This window comes from Empidonax traillii, unplaced genomic scaffold (genome assembly GCF_003031625.1).
Source record: "Empidonax traillii isolate 1590-97213 ecotype Southwest subspecies unplaced genomic scaffold, ASM303162v1 scaffold236:size2090792, whole genome shotgun sequence".
Classification (NCBI taxonomy): domain Eukaryota; kingdom Metazoa; phylum Chordata; class Aves; order Passeriformes; family Tyrannidae; genus Empidonax; species Empidonax traillii.
The window spans coordinates 1,220,797-1,243,560 of record NW_020955429.1 but is presented as its reverse complement, the minus strand read 5'-3'; the positions used below and the strand labels follow the sequence as shown (position 1 = coordinate 1,243,560).

General features: G+C 36.8%; 1 protein-coding gene across 7 annotated transcripts in view; it reads right to left on the bottom strand.

Moving 5' to 3' along the window:
- Positions 1–1,090: 1,090 nt before the first annotated feature.
- The window catches only part of DCAF6 (DDB1 and CUL4 associated factor 6), an 82,152-nt gene continuing 60,478 nt past the window's right edge, over positions 1,091–22,764 (bottom strand). For 4 of the 7 annotated variants that reach the window (XM_027888346.1, XM_027888348.1, XM_027888349.1 and 1 more), the window contains 8 exons: positions 22,634–22,717; positions 22,140–22,461; positions 17,252–17,293; positions 11,641–11,779; positions 6,559–6,715; positions 5,076–5,164; positions 2,471–2,576; positions 1,091–1,537 (listed from right to left, as the gene is read on the bottom strand). In XM_027888346.1, coding sequence (XP_027744147.1) covers positions 1,473–1,537; positions 2,471–2,576; positions 5,076–5,164; positions 6,559–6,715; positions 11,641–11,779; positions 17,252–17,293; positions 22,140–22,461; positions 22,634–22,717 — 1,004 coding nt within the window. In that variant the 3' untranslated portion in view covers positions 1,091–1,472. The remainder of the gene's footprint in view (positions 1,538–2,470; positions 2,577–5,075; positions 5,165–6,558; positions 6,716–11,640; positions 11,780–17,251; positions 17,294–22,139; positions 22,462–22,633; positions 22,718–22,764) is intronic. The other 3 variants (XM_027888347.1, XM_027888352.1, XM_027888351.1) reach the window with 1 other exon arrangement.

The following is a 22,764-nucleotide window of genomic DNA, read 5'->3' as shown; positions in this document are numbered from 1 at the left end:
TATAAACCTAAACCTGCTGTTAATAAAGTGGTTGTTGCCTGCCAACCGACTGAGTGAGCATCTTCTTGGCCGCCGCACTCATCCATCTCTTTGCACTTTTCCTCTGCCCTCATGTTAGTCTTCCCTTGCCCAAGTATCTTTGCTGTTTTGGTGGCTGAGTTCCATGTTAATTCCCACTTCTCCTCCCTCACAAATTCTTCTTCATCTCTTCCAATTGTTTTAGTGTTCCCATCTCCCTCTATTTCTGTGCTTTATATCCCTTCCCCATGTCCCTTCAGCCTGCCTGCACTGTGAATCAGGACATCAGAAAGTTGCACTGGTGTTCTTTTTCATTTAACGTGGGGAATTCTTTTTGTTGAGGTAAGCAAAGTTTGTGAAGGCTGTGTGATGAATGCATATTTTAATGACAAAATAAAGGCTCCAGTACCCTCATCCCCCTGATTTAGAATTCTTCCCAGCATTCTGTAATTCCCAATGAAGCCTCTCAGTGTCTGCCATCCTTGGCAAAAACTGCCATTGATCAAACCCCTCTCCACTGCTCCACCTTCCTTCCTTCACTTGCTCTTCCCCACTGACATCCAAAAACGTATGGAGAAAGGGGAAAGTTACACAGACTAAACTGCCTTCCTTCCCAAATGATTGGGAAATTCCCAAATAATATTCCTTCCCAAGTAATTAGTCCAATGAAGCAATCCATGGGAACTTTCAAACTCATGTTCCTTTGCACTTCATTTTGCCTTTCCTAAATCCAGTGGAAATTAAGATATATCTGCTGATTTGCAAAGAATGGAAACTCACAGATCAGTGAAATACAACTATTTCAACAAGCATTACAGATTCAAGCATGGAGAATGGGAAGTGGCACCATAAAACTGATGGGAAGACGGTTTTGCCTACATATGTGTGGGCTGCCTGTGGAAGTGCAAGACCCAAGAGGCACGGCGTCCCAAAGTCACAGAGAATCCCAGTGCTCAGTGTAAGAAATAACTGTATTTGTCACTCCACAAACATTGTAAGAAAGAATGCAAATGAAGGCAGTAATGGGGTTATAGTTGCAACGTGATAAATCACAAAGAAAAAACCACAATACTACTTAAAACAACCAAATCTTTTAATTAGAAAGCAACAAACATGCAAACAGCAGGTATAGAAATTTATCTGAACCAACGTTTTTACTATAATGAAAGTTACTTTAAAACATTGATCCAAGCTCCCACATTTGCAGGTTAAGGAAAATATTGCACTTTGCATCTCCTAGCACCCCTCATACATGGCAAAACGTTTGAAAAACATTTTTGCTTATTTTAACTTGCACACTCTCCCCAAGTTCATGCACACAGTCATTCAAAAACAAAAGGTTAGGTTATCCAAAAGCAATACCTTAGAATTGCACTAAAGCTCTGTAAGGAAAAATATAATTAATGTCTTATACAAATTCCACTGACGTCTCGGTGCTTGCACACAATTGCCAGTTACTCTTCGTCTTCATTTTCATTCTCCTGACCAGATCCTTCTGATCTGTCACCTTCCAATCGGTCTGTAAAACACAGAGATTTAGTAAAGAGAACTTACAAAGTTTTCTTTTTCTGGTAACTATTTATAAAATACTGTCTCCTTGGGCTGTTACAGAATGGGTAATGGCTGCGGGTTATATGGTAGAAGAAAGTCTGTGTGGACTGCCAAGTAGAGAGTGGGTAGGGATGTTGACACAAGAAAGCAGAAAAGAAGAAAAGCCCTAAAGGATTTCCAGGCATAAAAGGGAAATTTCTGTACAGAAGGAAAAACCTTGTAGCTGCTGACTGGCTGTCAGCACAGGGAAGATGAATGCAAGCATAACATAAAAATGAGATGGTGAGCACAAGGGACTGAAGTGCTGTTCTGGGGAATTTACACTAGCATAGCTGCAGTTAGAAATCTGAATACTCCAGAAACTGGGGGATCACTATCTGTCACTGAATAAATCAGACAAAGTACTTTTTGATGTGCATGTTTAGAAAAGGGCAAATACAGAAACGTGCAAGGGAACACGACTGAATCTACATCAGTCCCTCAAACAACATGCACTGCCAGGTTAAGAAACGCTCCACCCAGCCATAACAGAGAGTTTTGCTGAAATTGTTGTAAACTCAAGTGTTGGGCAGTTCTTTTAGTGTTTTACTCCAAAGAGACTCCCCATATTCAATATCTACAGTCACTTTCACCTTCACCTACAGGGCTGTCAGCAGCTATGTCAGGATAGGTAGTATGGTAACATCTAAAATTATATTTTGATCTTTGTTTTGGGGTAAAAACAGCTACAAGAATGTTGCAAGCCTCCCACTAAGAAGCAATTCCTAAGCACTTGTATTGAACAACCCTTGAATCTTTTCACCAGCCCTAAGTATAGCCATAGACAGGTCTTGATGATTCCCCAATCCATCTGCTATTTCACAGACCAGTGACATGGGCAAGCTGTTCAAGAGACTCTCACCTGCTCTTATGTGATTCAACGAAGCCAACATTCGTAGCATGAAAGAAGCTGGAACAGTAATGGTGTTTCTAGTCTCTTCCAGCATTAATTCATTACGGGTTATAACCTGCAGGCAGGGAAGGGAAAAAATCAGCACCAGAAATAAGCACAAAATTGTACTGCATCAGTATGGGTTTGTAGACACAAAGTTCCTGTGCAAAAGCCAAAATTACAATAATGAACCAATATTTCAATAATTACTATTGAATACAGTAACTTCAATTGTATGTGGTCAGAAAAGTCAGACAATGGACTCTACCTACAGTGTCTAACTGTCTGTCTAAAGAATATTCTAGTAAGATCATCATTCATTGTCCACAGGCACTGTAGATATCTGAGAAAAACTTCTGAAATGAGTTCTCGCATGAAGTAAAACAGTGATGAGAGAAAAAGCTGTTCCAGATGGCAACTGTTGGAGAGAACAAGTTCCAGCACCAAACACTGGCCAAGAATGTGGGAAGGAAAAGAGCTGAGGTTACCCTCTACTCCTACCTTCATGCTGCTTGAAACTTTTGGAGAAAATCCAAGGAACACAAGCAGTTTTCTATCCCAGTTCTGGAACATTCTTCAGCTCCATAATTCTTTCTAAACGGATCTACAGCTTGCCTCTAAATTACTTGAAAGAGCCAGTCCCTGCTGTCTTAGTTTAAAGGAAAAAAAACCCACTAATGAATACTTTTAGTCCTCTTGCCTCATTCCTTCCTCATGGTACTTCCTTGCCATCCTTCTTTCTTCCCCACTGAGTTCTAATCCCACACTGTAGCTTGTCTCTCAGGTTTTGACAATGTTCTTTAATTTATTGCTAAGCACAAAAGTTTCTTCAGGTAGAGACAAGTTCTGTCCGTTATTCACTCCTAGCTCCCAGATCAACTGTTGTAAGACAGGAAAATCAAGCATTTCTTTTTCTCCTTGAGACTCCTTCTCCAAGCCTGTTCTTCTTGTAAGGAACAAGTTCTTGCAAATGTTTCCAGGGCCCTTCTCCCAGCCAAACCAAATCACCTCTTTAGTGTCATTCTCAGCTGTTCACCAGGCACTTTGCACAGCTGATCGCTCCCTAACAGAAGCAAGCTGAGAAGGCAGCAGGCTGCTATTTTTTTCTCTTTCACCCCCTATTTCTCCAGTGCATCATCAATAAAAACCCCTGACAACCTGCTCTGTTGCTTTTTCTCTATTCAGAGGTTTGTTCCCATCCCTGCTGTCTTTTCCTGTTCACTGAGGGCATGGCCTCTCTCAATTTCCCCAAACACAATACCTTCTACCTACATCTTCCTTTCCATGGAAAATTCAGTTTAGGTATATTCAACACTTACTCTAACTAATCTTAACATGCTGAATGAAAACTATTTTATTGCTACAAACATCTTCTGTCCTCTACATAGGTGTTTCAATACTGGGATTAAGTTAAAATACAAAACCCATGTCAAATTAGAAACTGCACTGCAGTCAACTTTTCTAAAAGTTCTACAATTTTTATTAAAGAAGAAAATGATCAAATCTCTAAATATTTTGTTATTATTAAAAATCAAATGACAGAAGTAACAGTACATTAACTACTTTTAGCACACATTTATGTCTAGCACTATTTCTAAACCCCAAAGGCTCCAAAACACATCACATACTAAAGATGTCATATAACATAAAAAGAAGTGTTTCTTCACTCAGTACTGCTAAAATAATGGAAAAGGTTAAAACCCATAAGTAGATGGTTTGTTTGTTTTTTTTTTTTTCAGGGGATGTAGAGTGGTGACTAAGGGTTGTGGGTTTCTGTTTAAAATATCTATAGCACCAATAACTATACATATATATATTACCTATAACAATTAGAAACCCCCCTTACTATATCTCTGCTGCCCAAGAGATTTCACACAAAAACCCCCAAACTAGCCACCCCACAACCAAATCTATCCTGTAATATTAGTTACAGAAAAACATAGAATATTTTAATAAATCATGTTATGTAAGTCCCTAATATGATTATTCAGCACTCAGCTATATGATCACCCAGGCCAGTTGCTATATACAGTTATATACAGCTATATACTGGGGCACAAAAACAATGCGTTACATAACTTCACATACAGACTGACTGTGCAATGTTGTAGTTGGGCTTGCAATGTTTGCTTTATTTCAGGAAGTTCCCAGTTTGCAATCTTAACCTTAACTCCCCTTTATGCCACTGAATATTTAATAGGATTGATTTTTGCACTCCCTGTTCTCCTGTATATCACTATATTTCCTTCAGTTTTTCCTTCATTTATTTATTTAGAAACAGGCACTACCTTCATTTATTAATTCCTGCCAGTTTTCCTTCTGTATCTGTCTGTTCACACTTGTTCCAACTTCTTCCCTGTACACAATAGATTTCTAGGAGAGTTGATGAAATGCAAAGTGCCTGTGTGCTGCCAAGGATGTGAAAGTTAACTATTCTAAAGGGTAGTTTTTTATTTGTAGCTCATTTGTTGAGCATTAAATAGCTTTGCTAATTCAATATCAGTAATTTGTAGCAAAGGCTTTTATAGCCTAAGAAGATGCAACAATGCTATGAAAAAGGAGGAAAGGTTCTTACCTCATCTGCAAGTTTTCTGTTAAAAATCTTGGATTCTTCCAATGGTGACCAGATTTTTATATCATAATCAATACCCGAAGAGGCCAGAACTAGAAGTAAGTAACAGTAATTCTTAAGTGTGTTATGAATTACATAAAGAAAACACATGGAAACATCAACAGCCTTCTTTTTCAAATTAAAAAAGCATCAGAATGTGCAAAAGATAGAAGCAGAAAGTAAGAGCAAACTCAGCCACTACTAATGCATTTCTGCTGACAGCCTGAAAATACATTACATATAATGTAATAATAATAAAGCTGTGTAGACCCAGATACAAAGGCAGAACCAAGATAATTTCAAACGTATTTTGACATTTGATAATTTCAGTGTATTTCGTGTGAATTTATTTTATATTTAACTATGAAGATGCAATGGGTGTTCTTAGAAAAACTTATTAAAATATGAAAAACAAAAAGTTGCAGAACATTCTCTGCACAAAAAGCACAACAAGAATTAAAATTACATAGAAACATCTCTGTAGTTGGAAAATCGTACAAGATGAACTGTCCTAGAAAGCGACTGACCTCTCTTCATTACATTTTCAGTGTGTGATGGGGGCACAGTTGCACTCCAACAAGAAATGAGCAAAACAATGAGGGCACTTGGAAAGGTGCTTCCAAAGAAAGTATCCAACCCAACCACACACGCAGGACATGTCCAGGAACTCAATTTCAATAAAAAATTTAAAAGTTCAAGGCTTACCCAATGTAGGGAAGTATTCTGTGTTTCCCCAAACTGTCCAAAAAACCCCCCATCCTCTTCTGGTATTATTATAACAGCTTTATTTGCTAATTTATTTATAGCTGACTGTTCCTATACAGCCATGGAAGCTATGAAAAAAGGAATAGCACAAATACTTTCTCTGACTGTGTCAGAGGCTACAGAATGGTTCAGATTTTCCAGCTACACGGGGTTCCTTCCATTACTTCAGTCCATCTTTTCTATAAATATTTTCCTCTAAATATAAATTAACAGAACTTCTATGAATTGTATTAAATTCTTCTAATGTCACAAAGCCAGTGAGATGGAGACACCCACTTCACTAAACTTTTTTTAATAGAGCCAAGCAGAGACCAGATTCCAATATAAATTCCCAAAGTATTGCTAGCATTTCAGTGACCCCATATTTCACTCATTATGGAAAACATTTGATGTATTGAGGGCAACAAGAAATGGAGATCCTTCTTATTATGTCTGACAATACTCCTATAACTACGATGTCAGTAATGGCTTAATTTCAATACATGATTGAGTCAGGAGAGTTTTAATGGCCAAAGGTCATTAGCAAGAGGCAAAATGAAAAAATGTATTATCTAATTTATATGGGAAAAAAATGAACAATAGTTCAATAATCTTTGCAATTCTCTATTGAGGGCAGAGTTTTAAAATGAGCTTTAAAATGCTCTACACTACACATGCAGAGTGTGCAAAATTAGGATCTTACTTGGGTCAAAGGGATGAGGCTGAAGACAGTTCACCACGTGATTATCAGCTTCCAGCAGCATGAGATGCTCAGCAGTGTGTCGGTCCCATATAAAAATATGGCCACAATCTGAACCACTCATGACGAAATTAGATCCCCAAAAGTTGGCTTCCTTTATCTGCAATAAAAACAAAAATTACTTTGTAAGACTACCCAGTGAAAAGCTCAGAGCACACTCCCATTTCTGCAATAACACTGCTGCTGAAGGAGGAGCCCTGCATATGCAGAAATAAGATTTAAGAAAGTTTAAAGGAAACATTTAAAGAAGAATGATTGGGGAAAAAAAGAACGTTCAGAAGGTTATAGACCTCCAGAGCAACATAGCTCCTAGTAGAAAGAAAAAAAAAAAGAAAAAGCATTAGGGCAGACTGAGCAGTTTGAAAATACATGTCAGCTCTGCCACTGTTTGAAGTGACAGGAATGATACTGGAGTAGGTGAAACAGTTTTCAGGAAGTTTGGTGAGATAAAGTGTGTGACAGGCTAACCCTTGGGAGGATTTATGAAAACTGGATGGTGGGAGTTAACTGGGTCTGACAGATAAAAAAAGCTCATGAAATCAAACATAGGAATTTTTTCCTTCTCCCCCCTCTATAATAAATCATATAAAAACTAAGACCTTTTAGCCCAATGCCAAAATTCAACATATAAAAATCACTGAACAATGAAGGCATCCAGGTTGAAGTGACCCTTCAGCTATTACAGTAACTGTAGATGAAAGTAGAAGCATCTCTCCCTGCAAGTGGAACCAGTAATATCCCAGTTTTCATGAACAGCACACAGTTGTTCCTATCATTACTTTGTTGATGCATTCGAGCAAAATGTTTGGAATGATCTGGCTAACATTTGTCTCCTTATCAGAAGTGTTCCCATGATATCAGCAAAGAGTACACGGCCATCAAGGACTGATTATTATTTCAATCTTATTTTTTTGTAAATGACACATGTTGCTGTGTGTAAATTTAGAGAGCGAGGTAAAACTGATCTTGCAAAGGCAGTGAGTTGTTTTGAGGACCCGCTGTTCACACTGAAGGTCATTCCAGCACCTTTGGCCAGTTTATGGAATTTTATTTTGCACTGATTATATACACAAATTATATTAATTTTTAAATCACCTGTCACAAATTGGATAATATTCGGGTTTGGCCTACAGCTAAATCCTAATGTTATTGTTAATGCAGTAGTTTGACCTTGGATTAGAATTGGCTGTAATTAAACATTCAAGGAATCTCTGATTGGAGAACATTTGAAAAAGGAAATTGTAGAGCTCTAAGAATAACATGGTAATCATTTCTGCATGAAAGATGTACAAATTACTCAAGAATTTTTCATAAACAAGAAAAGATGAGAGGAAATTCACAACCACAGAATGGTGATTTAAAGTGTGCTCATCTGTTTGTGAGTGAACACAACTGGGCTGCATGTGCCATTGACTGAAGGGACTGGAGAAAGGTCCAAGGTCCTTGGGAAGGCTTCCGGAAAACCGGAGGCGGGGTTTTAAGGAACACTATGCTCCTGCTCCAGGTTACTACAATGATTTATTATATAATCTATTTCCCTTTCCTTTTGTGAAGGGCTCTTGAGCTCTGTAAGATATTCCTGGGCTCATCAGCCTGGTTGTTCTGGGCACACATTTGCTGACAATGCTGTGATGGCCAGATTGTATTGTCCCGTATTCTGAGAATTAAACAAAACAACAGAGATAGTCAATGACAAGCCAGCTAACTTGGAAAAGTCTTTGGGAGACAAGGGAGTCAATAAATCTACACTTTCCTCCCCATTTGTTCCCATCCCTAACCCCAAAATATGGTATTGTCATAGTATTATAAGAACAATGTTATTATCCAATAATAACTTATAAATATTACTTATACTTTGGTATGGATTCATACACTTATTATGCATATTAACTATACTATTTATATTTCTTAAATGTTATTTATAAGTAATAAATTGTGTAGTAAATTTATTATCTATTAATTGTGTATTTCCTAATTGTGTATTTACTACTCCTTGAAAGTTTCAGAGACCTGTAATCTCAGGAGTTTTGGAACTGACAGCAGCTGAAGCAGCCTATGCTATGAAACAGAGCAGCATTAGAATGAAAATTATCAAAGCTGCAAGCCAGGGAAAATGGTGGTAGTATCAGATCTCCATTTCTTTGAAATGTAATGTTGATGCTATGTTACACCTGCTACTTTCAAGATACCCTTATGATCACAGCCTGAAAGAATGTGGCTTATTCAATTTCTGAGCCAAAAAAAGCCACCCTGGAATATTTTTGTTCCAAGCAACAACTATTAGGCTTGCTAAATGTAGAATGATCTTTTCCATGCCAAGGCCCCTCTTGCCCTCCTTTCCTAAATAGCTATAACCCAAATGATGCCCAGCAATAAATCTGAACAAACAAAAATGGGTCACTTCCCTCACTAATGATAAGAATCTTCTTCAGAAATCACTCCTGATTTCACTCAGATCAGAACCTCAAAATAACCATCATTAAATATATGAAACTGTGTCATGTACAGGGTGAGAGGGTGGATGGGGTGGCAGAGGTAGAAGGGGCTTTGCTTCAACAACAGTCAAAACAGTCACAAGATGTGAGCTGAAAACTCCACAATAGTTTCATGTTTGTGTGTACGAAAGAGTCTGGAGAGTTAAAGTGTAATCTTGTGCGCAGGATTATTGTTTGAAGAGTTACCAGTGCCTCCTACAAACTCTGTAAATGGACATACAGTGGGCAAGTTTTCCAGTGTTCGAAGTTTAGTTTGGTATTTAAGAATAACACTGGCATAAGGGACAGAATTTTGCCTTGGAGACTATTTACACAGGATTCTACTATGAATAATTTTCCAAGTAATGCATTGTAATAAAGCTCTAAAGAAGGCAGTGTCTGTATCCTTATATTTCTTTTTGCAGTTTCCTCAGGAAATGCACTGAAGAAAAGGACAGAGACATTGTCTTGCCCTGTACTTTGCCTCTGCTGTCTTGATACAGAACCCCTTAAAGCTGTTAAAAATATGTAGTTTATTTCCAGCACAAGTATATCCAGTTTTAAATTTCAGGCTTGGTAGATCTTTGTCTACAGAATATGTACCAATGATTGGAGGCAGTGCAGTAAAGTCATCCTGATGTCTAAGAATAGGCCAGAGAAACTGCATTCCTGAATTCTGTAGTGAATTCCAATATACTAATCTTTTCATAGCTTTTGTCTTATAGTTCCTCTTAATACATTTTTTCATTATCCTGTTACATCTAAATTATTCCCAATAATAAATAACTTTATATTTTAATTTTCAATTCTGACCTCTTCCTCTTTCATTTGTATTCTCTTACGTAACTGCTGATTTTACCTTTCTAATATTAAAAAAAAACAATTTTAGCATAACAGAAATGAACAGAATTAAAATTCACATATAAAAATTTTGTGGTTTTTTTTCAAACGTATATACACATTCACTTCTATTGTATGAATACACAACTTATCCCATTTATCCTTTACATTCAGATGCTCCACTGAAGAAAAGTTACTTTAAAGTCCATGCTTTAAAAGGGGGACTCTGGCCTTAGGAAAAGTGGAATAAAGGAAGAATGTGATATATATAAAAAAAAAAAGATTACAGAAACATTCCAACCCCACAAATGGTGCAAGCAAATATCAATATAATGATACTTATCTTTTGTTTTCTGACAATGCAAGAATGACACTTAAATATGCTTATTAAAAAAATTTTCAAGATTACCAAATTAAGTTCTCAAAAGTAAGGAACTATCAGAATTATTCAATTTGCCTTCACAATCTTAATTCAGTCTATATATTGAAAGGGAAATGTAATCAGTTCTTGCCTTGCAGGAAAGAGGAGATCACTCAAAGCAATAAATCAAAATGGAGTTTGAGACCACAGAGGCCAACAGGGAAGATTACATTCTCTTTCAGTGTGTATGTTCCTTGTCATAGGTGCTCATGTGAAACAAAAGCAAAAAGACCAACACACATCCCAAAGAAAACAATCCACAAAATCTGTGAAATTGTCTCTATAATAACATATGCAGATGGAGACTGAATTAAGACCCCTTAGATGAGCTCACTTCTAATATCTCTTAACTACAAAGTGCTTCATGCTAGGGCATTTAAATTAAAGGGGAGTAGAGCAATTAAAATTGATTTCTGAAATACAGTGCAAAACTCCTTGTCGTTAATCAAAGTTTATTCTAAGCCCTGTTGCTCACATAGACTGAAATACACATTTATTGAAGCATTTTCCCCAGTGTAATCAAAGCTATTCATACAAACTCTACAAAATTGCTTTCAGAGGTTGGGAGACTCCTCAGATCATCTGCAAAATAACACACCAGCTACTTCTACAGAATACCACCTAGTACTCAGAACTTCACAGCTTCAAATTACTGTAAAAAGCAAAATGAGAAATAGCAAGGAAAAATTTGTTTTTCATGCACCGTTGCTTTACAAATACAGTAGTTGCATTTTTCTTAAAACACAGGATATATTTTTCTTAAAACACAGTATTTTGTATGAAAAAGACCAAGTATCTGGTAGCCAGGTTATGATTTAATAACTGGCACTAGTTCCTTTTTTTAATTCAGAGATGTCAAGGCTCTTCAAAACTATGATTTAATTCTCACTTTCCCTTTCCAAGCTGTTCAAAATTATTATTTAATCTTTGACTTTAAAGAGCCTGGAAGGGAAAGGGAGGATTAAATCATAATTTGGAAGGTAGGCACACTTTATACCACTTAATATGACAGACAAAATTAAAAAGAATCCAAGAAAAAATATGCAAAATTTCAAAGGAAGTTAAGAGGATAGAGTCTTACACTCAAGAAAATGCCAAACACAGTGACAAGACTCACATTCATTTTAGTCTTCATTTAGAGCAAATTATGTGCCTTAAAAATGAGTACAGAAGAAAAAGTGCTTGTAATGAACTACAATGTCCTTTTTCGGGAAGCACATCAATGGAGCAGCTACACTGATTCAGTCCCTAACACCTCTACAGTTCCCAAAAGAGACAAAGTGTTTGTACCATTGTCCGGGAGTTCCGGTGGCCTTTATAAACCATTTTTATTAAAGGACGTCTGATGTTCAACGTTTCCAGTTCTTCCATCTCTTTCCTTTCTTTCCTCCTCCTGAAGAGCTCCTGGATTCGGGCAACTGCGGATCGTCTACAGAGTGCAGACAAAGAGAACAGCGCTGAGAGTCCAACCCTGAACACTGAGCTGGGCAATCGAAAAGGACTATAAAATAATAATTAGGCACTCAAACACATTCTCCATGAGTTTGAAACAGACATCAACTTTATCCCGAATGTAAAACTACAGAGTTGAATTTTTTCCATCCTGGCTTAGAACAAGAACAGCATGCAAAGCAGTGGAATGTCAAGTGATGCCAGGTTTTATTCCCCCTCTGTCGAACAAACTTCAGCTGTTGGCAAAATTCACATGCTATTTTATTCTTCAGTGCTGGGGAAAACCCTTCACCCGTAATGAGGTAGCAAAGTTCTGAAGTGAAAAATCCCTGCCAGCCAAAACAGAAGCTTTTAAATTTTAAGAAGTTATTAAGGATTTAGTGAGCCTTCCAGCATGATTTGGTTTTTCTATAAAATTTTATTCATTGTATTTCTCCTCACTATTTCTGTATGACAAGACTCAAGATTTAGGCAGCTTTTAAAAAGTTCCTACTAAGGCAAAAGATGGTTTGAGATCAATTATTGCAGCAGCTATCCCTTATGTTAGCTGCTAATATTTCCTAGAATAACAGAGAAAAAAAGCTAAATTACATACTTTGTTTTGTGAATGTTTAATTCCAGGAATCTATTTTTTAAATAATCTGTGAAAAGACCTTGGTGCCAAATTTTTCCTGTTTAGCTCTTTAGTTTGCATATTCTCACAATTCCCACTATGATCAGAACATCACATTCCAGCACCTGCATCTAGTTCTTTTCCTTCCATCATTCCTTGCCAGGGTTGCTATGAGCTTTGAAATCCAGAACACAATCCAAGGGGAATATTACTCTCAAGATGGACCAGGTACAGATTTTAGCAGAATGCAAGGAGTCAAAATACTACAGTCGAAATACTACAGTGCTTCCAGAAAGTAACCTGAATTTGTTCACATATAATGTGGTCTAGTGTTTTAGTCACTGATCCTGGAGACTCCAGCAACAAGTCCTTTACTCCAGAAAAACCCCCCACCAGATCTATCTCATCACTTATTTTCTCAGCCAGTGGTCTGCTTAGATTTCTGTTTAATCTTTGCCACAGAAGAAAGCTGCACCAAAAGGTTAAAGTGAAGTGTTATCCTACAACCAGGCAAATAAGGAAAATGAATGCAAGTAATGAGTCATTAATACAGATTTATAATGAAACAAACAAACCACAAACTGTCATACTAAGACAGATAATACAGCTAAGCTTTTAAAATAAATTATAACACTTTTTTTAATAGAAATTAAGAGATTTGAAAGCACTAATAGATCCACTTAACACTGTGCTATTTATTATAATATATTTCTTAGATGTTTGCCTAGCAAACAGTCCCAGGGAAAATAGGCTACTTCCTTGGCGAGAGTTTTCTGTCCCCTCAAAATCTCCTGTCTAGGCAATTTATGCTAAATAAACACCTTGTATTTGTTAGTTAGTCCTTATAACACAGAGAGTTTCAACTTCAATCTTCAATAGATTTAAGAAAAGGGTTCTTCACAACATCTTCATACAATAGAAGGGGAGGTGGACAAAAGAAGCCCATGTTCTTTATCTACTGTGCTTTAAAGATTCACAGAATATTCTCCTCACCAGTTTACTTCTACATGAAGGAAAAACAATGGCATGTACATGATAGGCTACATCAAACACAGAAACTTTAAACCATTATTTGTACATATTTGGGTTTGTACGTGCTTTTAAAAACAGGGTTTTGTGTGAGAAAGTAAAACCAAGAATCACGTAATAACTGCTCTGCTACTGATCGCATCAGTGATCCCACAGCTTTGGAAAGGGCACACACAGCTCTTCAGCACAGTGAGACCCTTTTGGTTTCAGAAGCACACCTGCTGCCTTCCACCTATCCCTCACTGTGACTGCTATTTGTATTTTTGTTGTATTTATTCACATTAATTAATTGAAGACATGCAGAGAAAAATGGAATCATGCATTTTAAAATAAAAGCAGAAGCACAGAAGCAAGTTTTGGTAGAAGCTCTCTTCCAACTAAATTGAGCTCTGAATTTAAAATCCTGATTTGGGGCCTTATTTTAAAATGCATGACTGGATTTATATTTATTTATCTTGTAAAGGGAATGATTACCTTTTAACGGGGAGAATGCAGCCAAGCACACATGGCTTTAACTGTGAGACTGTTGTATGTGAGACTCTAACAACATACTGCAAAAAGCAGGAACCTGGCAGAGGCGTCTGCTCCAGAAAAGATAAATATAAGCCCAATCTAATGGCTTTTCAGAACAAAGAACATTACAGGTAAAAGGATTCTTCCTGAGAGGTATTACTTTTTCATAACTACAGATGTTCTACACATTTTTTTAAGTCACACACACAGAAAAAAAATGTTAAAATCCAGCATATCTGTTTTCCTGGTGTTTTAATTTTCATTTGTATTTGTAATAAGCAATTCCTGTGCCAACATGAATTTAGATAGCAGCCTAGTCAATTGGAGCATCAGTGGATACAGAAGCCTGCTGTGCATTTTGTTCTGTTTTGGAATTCAGCTTAAGCTAAGCCTGACTGGGAGGTTCTGCCTCCCTTCCAAACTGCATGCTCTTCCAAGCACAAAATGTCAAACAAGGAGGTTTATGCACAGCCAGCTCCATCAATGGATATGGTTGTAGTATGTATTCACTTCTTTTCCCCTTATGATCAGCCAGGTTTGAAGTCTTCAAAGCCAATTATAAATATTAATTATCAAAAGCCCATTTAAATTGAGCCCAGCATGAGGGGAATAGGGATTTAGAAGTGAAGCTGTTATTTTTTTTCAATTAAACATAGGTTAAAACCAACAACAACAAAAACCCCACAAAACTCTTGTGATGCAAACTGATCCACAGCTATACATCATACATGGAGAGAAATGGAAGAGATGTAAACATGGAAGTTAAGCCTTAAAATAATTAACTTGTCACATAGGATATTTTCTGTATGTTTAGAACTTCTGAAGTGTAATGAGGATATTTTTTAATACAAAAATCTGTACAATTTGCACAATTAAATAACTAGGTTTTTCGTTAAAGGACAATAATGCAGTGGCTGCCATAAAATTAATCTGGTACCCCAGTAACCCTGCTTCTTTCAAACCCCATTATCCCAGATCGACCCTCTCCTGAGCTGGGCTGCAGAGCAGGGCTCATGTCCAGCTGCTTCCTTTTCCCATCCCTCTTGTCTCAGCTCTGCACTGAGTGCCGAGCTCAGTATCGATTACTCCAGTATTAAGGCTTTTTGCCAGTTCTGAAGTTTACAAATTTACTTACACACAGACAAACTGTCTTTTTTCTGGCAGACTGCTTTGGGTTGGAGGGTCCTTAAAGATGACCTGGTTCCAAAGCTCTGCCAGGGGCAGGGACATCTCCCACCAGACCAGTGCTGACCACAAGCCCTGGTTCCTTCTCTTGTGCTCTTTCAAGTTTAGATATTATTTTTTTCTCATGCTGGAAGAAAATTTGCCATCTTCTTGTTTGAACTATTTTCCCTGTCCAGAACAATTGCAGGGAACCTGAGGCTTATAACCATTAATTTAGATCCTCTTTCTCCAGTGCCTTTTGGTCACTTGGACGACACTCTCCAGCACAAGGTGTGATTCCTGGGCTTGTCCTGTGCAAGGCAAAGAATTGGACTGCACAGGACTGATCCTTGTGGGTCCCCTCCAACTCAGTATATTCTGTGTTTCATTATTTTGTTGAGTGTGTGTATATATCTAAAACATTACAGCAAATCCTTGATCAAGCTGTGTCTTTTCTTTGTTGATCTCGCAAAGGAACCCACTTGCCAGCTTCCATGCTCCTGCCCAAGAATTCCAAAGGCAAGCTGGCTATCATCCCCAAAGTCAAATCTGGCTCAGGAAGATGACTAATTAATGACCCATTGTACTTGTCTGCACCCCAACCCATGGCTTCTCTTGCCATTTTAGTCCCTCCCTGGGGGAGAGTGAGTCAGCTGTGTGGGGCTGAGCTGCCTTCTGCAGTTAACCCACAACCACCATATCAAAATAGTGGCTTCTCTTCTAAATACCAAAATTTTATTATATTTCTGATATTAGTGATCAAATAATCATTTTCTTTTAGAAGCTTCTGAACCTATGGAAGAGATTTACTGCTGCTGCCAAATTTCAAGCATTGAGATAATTCAAAACCAAAGGCAAACCCATCATGTTAACAGCACACTGACACTAACCTAAAGCCCAAGGTATTTCACTGCTGATCATATAAAAAGAAATGTTTATTGCCACTCACTCCTAGATCACTTCCCAGCCTTCAGACACAATCGATGTTTCAATTATTCTCAGTTCCAAAACGTTTTTAGGTTTTCACCTGATATATCGCCAAGTGACAATGAAAATTAGAAAGAAAAAAAATACTGACAAAAAAATTGTATGCTGAATGCATCATTCACTTTATATTAAACTTATAGCAATATGAAATAAATGTCCCCCTGGGCTGTGCTGAAGAGCTAAATAACTCCATGGTAAGCATGTTTAAAGAATGCTTATTGTGAAATTTGAAGTACAAAAGATACACAGAGTCCTGAATCTCTAAGAAAGTTGATGAGTTAAATCCAGGTATTCCAATTGCAGCTAAGATGGAAATATAAGACAAAGAATTACACATCTGCACTATTTTCCTGTAGGCATTTAAAATATAGGACTCAGGGTAAGTATTTTATGAAGCACATCTTGAGTCTTTGCCCTTCTGGCCACACAAAGCCAAGATGTTCATTCTTATCAGTAGAATGACTTTGTGCCATTCCCCCTGTAAAGGCCTTTGACTTCAATCACAGTAGAATTTCTCCCTCTTATAGCATGTGGCCAAACACAAATACCCAAATTGCCTTATATGTTCTTACAACTTCACCCAAGTATTTCAATGAAAAATATGAGAACAAGTGACTTTTTAATTTAAAAGAAGGATCATAGAAGATCCAGCATCCATCTTGCTCAATATGTATTGCCAAATACAGCTCTAATAATTATGCTCAGTTCCATAAGCTTGTTCAGACAAAAAAATATAAATGGTCTTTGATACATACATTTTTATATTTTTGTCTAGAACTGGATGTTCTCTACTACCAGACAAAGCAACTCAGCAGTGGCACTTGCAAATATAATTCGTTCCCCAGCAGCTAATTTAAAAAAAAAGGTATTTCTTTTCACAAACTGCATACTCTTCAAATTCCATTAATTTCTATGCACACAATATACAGGTTAATAGGTTGTTAAATGTATACACTGCCATTTCTTTTCAATTTCCATGCAACACATGCAGCTAAATATAACTCAAGCAATATGCTCTTGTAATTCATAGCAATTGAAGTATAGCAATTCTTAAAATTCCAGTTAGATATGAAAAACAAGAACCTGAGAAATCCAATATACAGCAATAAAAAGGAGGAGGGAAGGAATAAAATAATTAATTACCTCATTATTCTATCACCTATCGCTGTTCCTCTGATATTATATCTAGTAAAGGGAATAACAACTGAAGTCATTCAAAAATGCTGGGTATCATGTTTTTAATGGTTAACACCTATTACAAAATGTGCTCTATGTATTCCAGTTGAGAAGATTCCTTCTCAGGGTGTCAGTGTATAAGACTACTTTGATTTCAGCAAAAATAGTTAGATGACATAACAGTACACAAAGTTGATCTTATAAGATACAGCAATTCTTCACAGATCACAGCAGACATGGAAGCAGCTGCATAATCATTTCCTTTTGACACTCATATTTCTTTAAATTTTAACCTGCTAGATGTAACATTTTCCAGGCTTAGCCTCCGCTCACAGATCAGCTTCTGTCAAAGTCCAAACAAAATTAATTCAGTAGTTTAAGCAGGAAAGCAGCCCCCAGAGAGCTGTTTTGAGTAATTTGTGAAAATAAAGATCAATCTATTAAAAACTGCACTCTGGACATGAAGAACATACATTTTGCTTAGATTTTTTTTTTCCCCCTCCCACAGATTACAATGTACAGTGCTAAGGCAAGCCATGCTCTCTGTCTCTGTCCAACTTAACTTGCTGGAATCAGTAAATTTTAAACAAGTTATGCTTTGTGCAAACCTGCACATATTTGTAATTTATACATATTCTCAGATTTGTAAGAGAAGGGATCTTTTCCTGTGGGTTCCCCAAAATGCACAGAAGGTTATTTTCTCTGATGAGTACCTGGCAAAACTATTTGGCTGTACAAAGCAAGTTTCTTTTTTTTATTATTATTTATTTCAAAATATTCTGTGCATTTCCTCATATAATTTCTAGCCTAGTGATGTGAACAAGTGAAATAACTATTTAGCCTCTTTAGTCACCTGTGAAGACCATTCCTATAACGATGCTATAGAAATGCTACTGAAAAAAAATTAAATGTCGCATTCCCAGTTATTCCTTTTAAAGAAACATCCTTGGGTGTCAAAATTATTCCCAGCTGATTCCTAGTCAACATGCAGCTGACTTAGCCAACCAACCAAAGGATCATGCTATTCCTACACATTTTGCTTATACTATTTAAGCCCTTTTCAAAATATTAAAGCAGCTGCAAACCTTGCCCAGCCTTTCCTGATGGTTCAGTTTCAGGTGAATTGGTGAGAAACCATCTATCCTCACTGTGTTTTGAGATTTATAAGTATCTCCCAAAAGATATTATGTCCCTTGTATCTATTTTTAGATTATTTAAGGAGAAAAAAAAAGACCAAATCCTCAGCTTGAAAACATTAAAAGGTGGATTTGTACCTGAATAAAATTCAAACAATGGAAGTCTTGTAAACATTAGATTTGCAAAATGGACAACATTTTGTTTATAAATCTGAAATCTACATCCATCTTACCAAAAATAAAGTGAGACCAGCAGTGTTGATGCAGCAGGAAGTTCTCAATTTATTTAACTGCAGGTACTGCCAACAGAGCAATCAAAAGGGTATTTCTGCCACTTCCTTTCCTTAAGAGGAAGCTAAAGATCATGATTTCAGAGTATAAAATCAGAAGTCTACCCTTCTTTTCTCAGTGGAGAAAGTTGTACTTTACAGTGGGAAAGTGACTCTGAGAGTTTTGTTTATCTAATTTCGCCAACTGTGGAGTTTCTCCTCAATGTAAACAAGAGCTATTATGTTAATAATAGCTATTATGTTAATAATAGCCTAAAGAAAAATAAATTGGTTGTAGTAAAAGGATAGTAATGCTACATACTGGAACAGGCTCATTAGTCCAACAGGTTTTAGAATTGTTTCAGAAGGCTGTGGCCTCCTTTTAATTTTTTTGTCCTATAGAAAAATTACACTTTTTTTTCCACTGTATAAAATATGTTCACAAAAGGTAGTTTATTGCAGGCCAGTATTATAACTTCTCCAGAAAGAAAAAATAAAACAAAACCACAGACAAAAAAGACCAAAGCAGCTCCTCCCTAGATACTCTAGAGAGAGAAAAATCTACTTTATTCCTCAAATATTAACTACAGTAATTATCTTATACAATGACACATTGGAAACTAAATTATTAAGTAAACTTGAGAAAATAAGATTTAGTAAAGGAATTGTTAGGCAACACGATTTACTAAGTGAGAAAAGAGAAAACATAAGCCTATGGAAAGCATACTGGTGGAGTTAAGCACCAGTCTTGCAGGCAGTTTTGTTTAATATATTGCTAATAGTCTTTGAGCATGATGTAGGAATGTATTCATGCAGAACGTGAGGTTGGGGAACTTCATGAATATAGGGGGGACTGAAGGACCTTGAGAAAAAGGTGGGTGGAAAATCAGTAGTATAAGATTGAGTTATACAATTCTGAGCTTCCTTCTGGTGAAAGATAACACACATCAATTAGAAATGACAAATAGGAAAGACTGCAGTGCACTAATTGAGCTTGTGTCTGACCATGGGCTACCACTGAGACAGCCCTAAGCAAAGAGGGGAGAAAGATGTCACTGCAGCTCACTTGTGTCTCAGAGAATCCTCTCTAAACCAAGGGTAACATTCACAGAATTAATCCTAGCAGAATCCAAGCAGTGCTGGTCTACCATATTCAGGAAAGATGTGAAACATGGAGGAGAGCAGACAGGAACCAGCAGGATGGCAAGAAAGCCACAGATTTTTACTGCTAACAGTGAGAAAAACTTGGCACTCTTAAGTCTAATGAGACAAAAGCTGAAAATGGACAGGATGAACATCATTCAAATGATAAGCACTGGGTGTCAAAAATTATTTCAATCCAAACAGTATGTTAGCACAGAACAAAATGACTAATTTTAGTTAATTTATACCCATCACAGCAGCAACATTTTGAGTTGCTTATTACTCATTAAGGAGCCAGGGGGATTTTATATAAATCTGATCAGTTTGTGAAAGTGATTATAGGCTATAACGTCATAGTAGTAGAGAGGACTTCCAGTTCCTTTCACTCTGTTTCATAAGAGATACAAAAACTAAGAGGGCTTATAGCCCCTTAAGACCACCAGTGCCTGCTTTCTCTGTGTAAATCCAAATTGCTTTGAGCATACACAGGATGTCTTACTTTTCCTCAGTATCTCAGAGGGAATAGGATGGAATGTAAGGCTCAGAAGTTAAACTAGAAAATTGCACTACTTGCACACACAAAAAAAAGCAGAACAAAATGAATTGGTCAGGCATTACACTTGAATGATGAAAACCTGCTGGCAATCCTAAACCAGCATTGACTAAAAAACTACTTTTTTTCTCAGATTTTATTTGGGGAGAGAATAAGGGAGCAGAGGGCTGCATGAAGAATTTTAATTATACCATTCATTGAGTTGAATGTTCTGTCCTTTATGATAAATTTAAACTGTTACAGGAAGAAATCTCCCTGCACACAAAGAAGAAAAGCAAGCATGTCAGATGAATTGCAACTTCATTTAAGATGTTCCCACTAGTGGGAAATTGTAACTCCTCTATGATACCTGGAAGTATCATTCTTATCACATTACTAGGACAACTATTACATTGTGGCAACAGGATGGTGCATGGAGAGAAGCTCTGACTCCTGCTCCAAAATGGAAATAGGATTTAAATTGCAGGGCTTTTCACAGCTTGCTCTTCAACCACTGGATCGTAATGAATGTTGACTCTGAAGTGGAAAATATTTCTGCCATTTGATATTTATCTCCAGTTACTTGGTATTGCATGGGAAGCCAATGGATTAAGACAGAATCTGTATATATTGGCTTATTCCTAAAAACTGTCATTTAGTGAGCACAATAGCTCGTGCTTTGTAATAAACAACCACTGACTGTTCTTTTTTCACTGCTGACAGTGTGGGGCTTGCAACCTTGAACTGCAAATTATTCAAAACCTTTTCTCTACACAACTATTAAATTCTTCCTGATTTCCTAATAAGTATATATTGTAAATTCCTGGAAAAGATTTGCATTGCCAGCATAAGGAATTAATAGCAAGATGATGCTGCCCTTGAACAGGACAGGAATAAAACTAAGGAATCTGATACCAGGTTACACGTGAAACTAGTAAAAACATTATTGTCTTATGTCACTCAATAAAGATGTTGCTTAAATAATTATTACAGCTTTTTAAAAGAATTTAAATTAGTGAACAAAGGTGTTAAACCAACAATACCAAATTGGGGGTTAAGTTTATTGAATGATTAAACAAGTATGAACCGCTGTTTATATTTTTTAAAAAACCACAAAGCTTACAAAATGTGTCTTTAAAAAAAGGACAAAACTTACTAAATGTCTTTTATTAATAACAACTAGTAGTCTACCTTTTTTTTTACTGATGTACACACTAATATTCAATAGCAAACAAAAGGAAAAGGACTACAGTTTCAGACAAAAAGAAGAGTGAAAAACTGAACACATCAGCCTTAATTTATGTAATACAAACCCAGCATTGCTGAACAGCAGCAGTTAAAAGCTCTTGCTTTGCCAAAGTAAGAACATCTGAAGTACAGTTGAAAGAAAATGTAAGTCCCTGTACCCTGTATACAAATTTATGGACATTCTATACTTATGACTACAGGGAGAATAATAAAAAATAAACTGCAAATATTTAGCACTGAGGTATTCAGCAGGCAAGAAATAAGCACTAACAGGTATTAGATCTGTAAGAGCCTGCCTGGCTAGGAGGGAAATTACAGCTATAAATACCTTATATACAGGCAAATTAGACTCAGCCATCAAGTTCTTGGCTATTTGTCAAAGAACAACTTATTTTAATTAAGGATATGAGGCATGAGCTTCTAGATCTTTCATTCAAACAAACAAACCAAATACTAATACTACTAATAATAATAAAAATTTTTAAAGCCTTTTGCCAAGCAACAGCAGAGATCAGTGTTCCCCTTACCTGTGTCCGGGTCCTCCTCGATACCTCGCCCCTGGGATCAGAACAGGATCATCATCACTGTCATCAGTTTCTTGGAGAGCTGAGGTCCTGGTAGAGGACTCATCTGGAGTTGCAAGCCCTGAGGATTCTGGGTGTGACTGAGGTTCATCACTTGCAGCAAGCAAGTTGGCAGTGGATTCAGTACTTTGATTTGAAGTGTCTTGATTCACACTCCTTTCACAGGAGGCTTCTTCCTCTACATTCCCAGAGGCAGCATTAGCATCAGGGCCATTTTTTTCTGGTTGAGTTCCAGAATGCTCAGGATCAGGTTTATCTGATACAGCTAACAGAAAATTTTGGGGACAATAAATCCACTATTAATGATTATAACCTATTTTAGAAGACACCAGAAACAGTCACAGAAGTTAAATTATGCATACTGAATTCTTATTGAAAATTTAGATTTTCATTCTCTACTTCTTCCTATAACTATTTGAAAGAGTATAGATACATACTTGCTTCTGTTGTCTCTACAGCTTCATCTGTAGTTTTCAGTTCTTCAGCACTCACATCTTCCTTGTGAGATTCATCAGGAACTCCTGAATTAAAAAACTTGATTGTCAATCACATGATTTCATTTAGATGC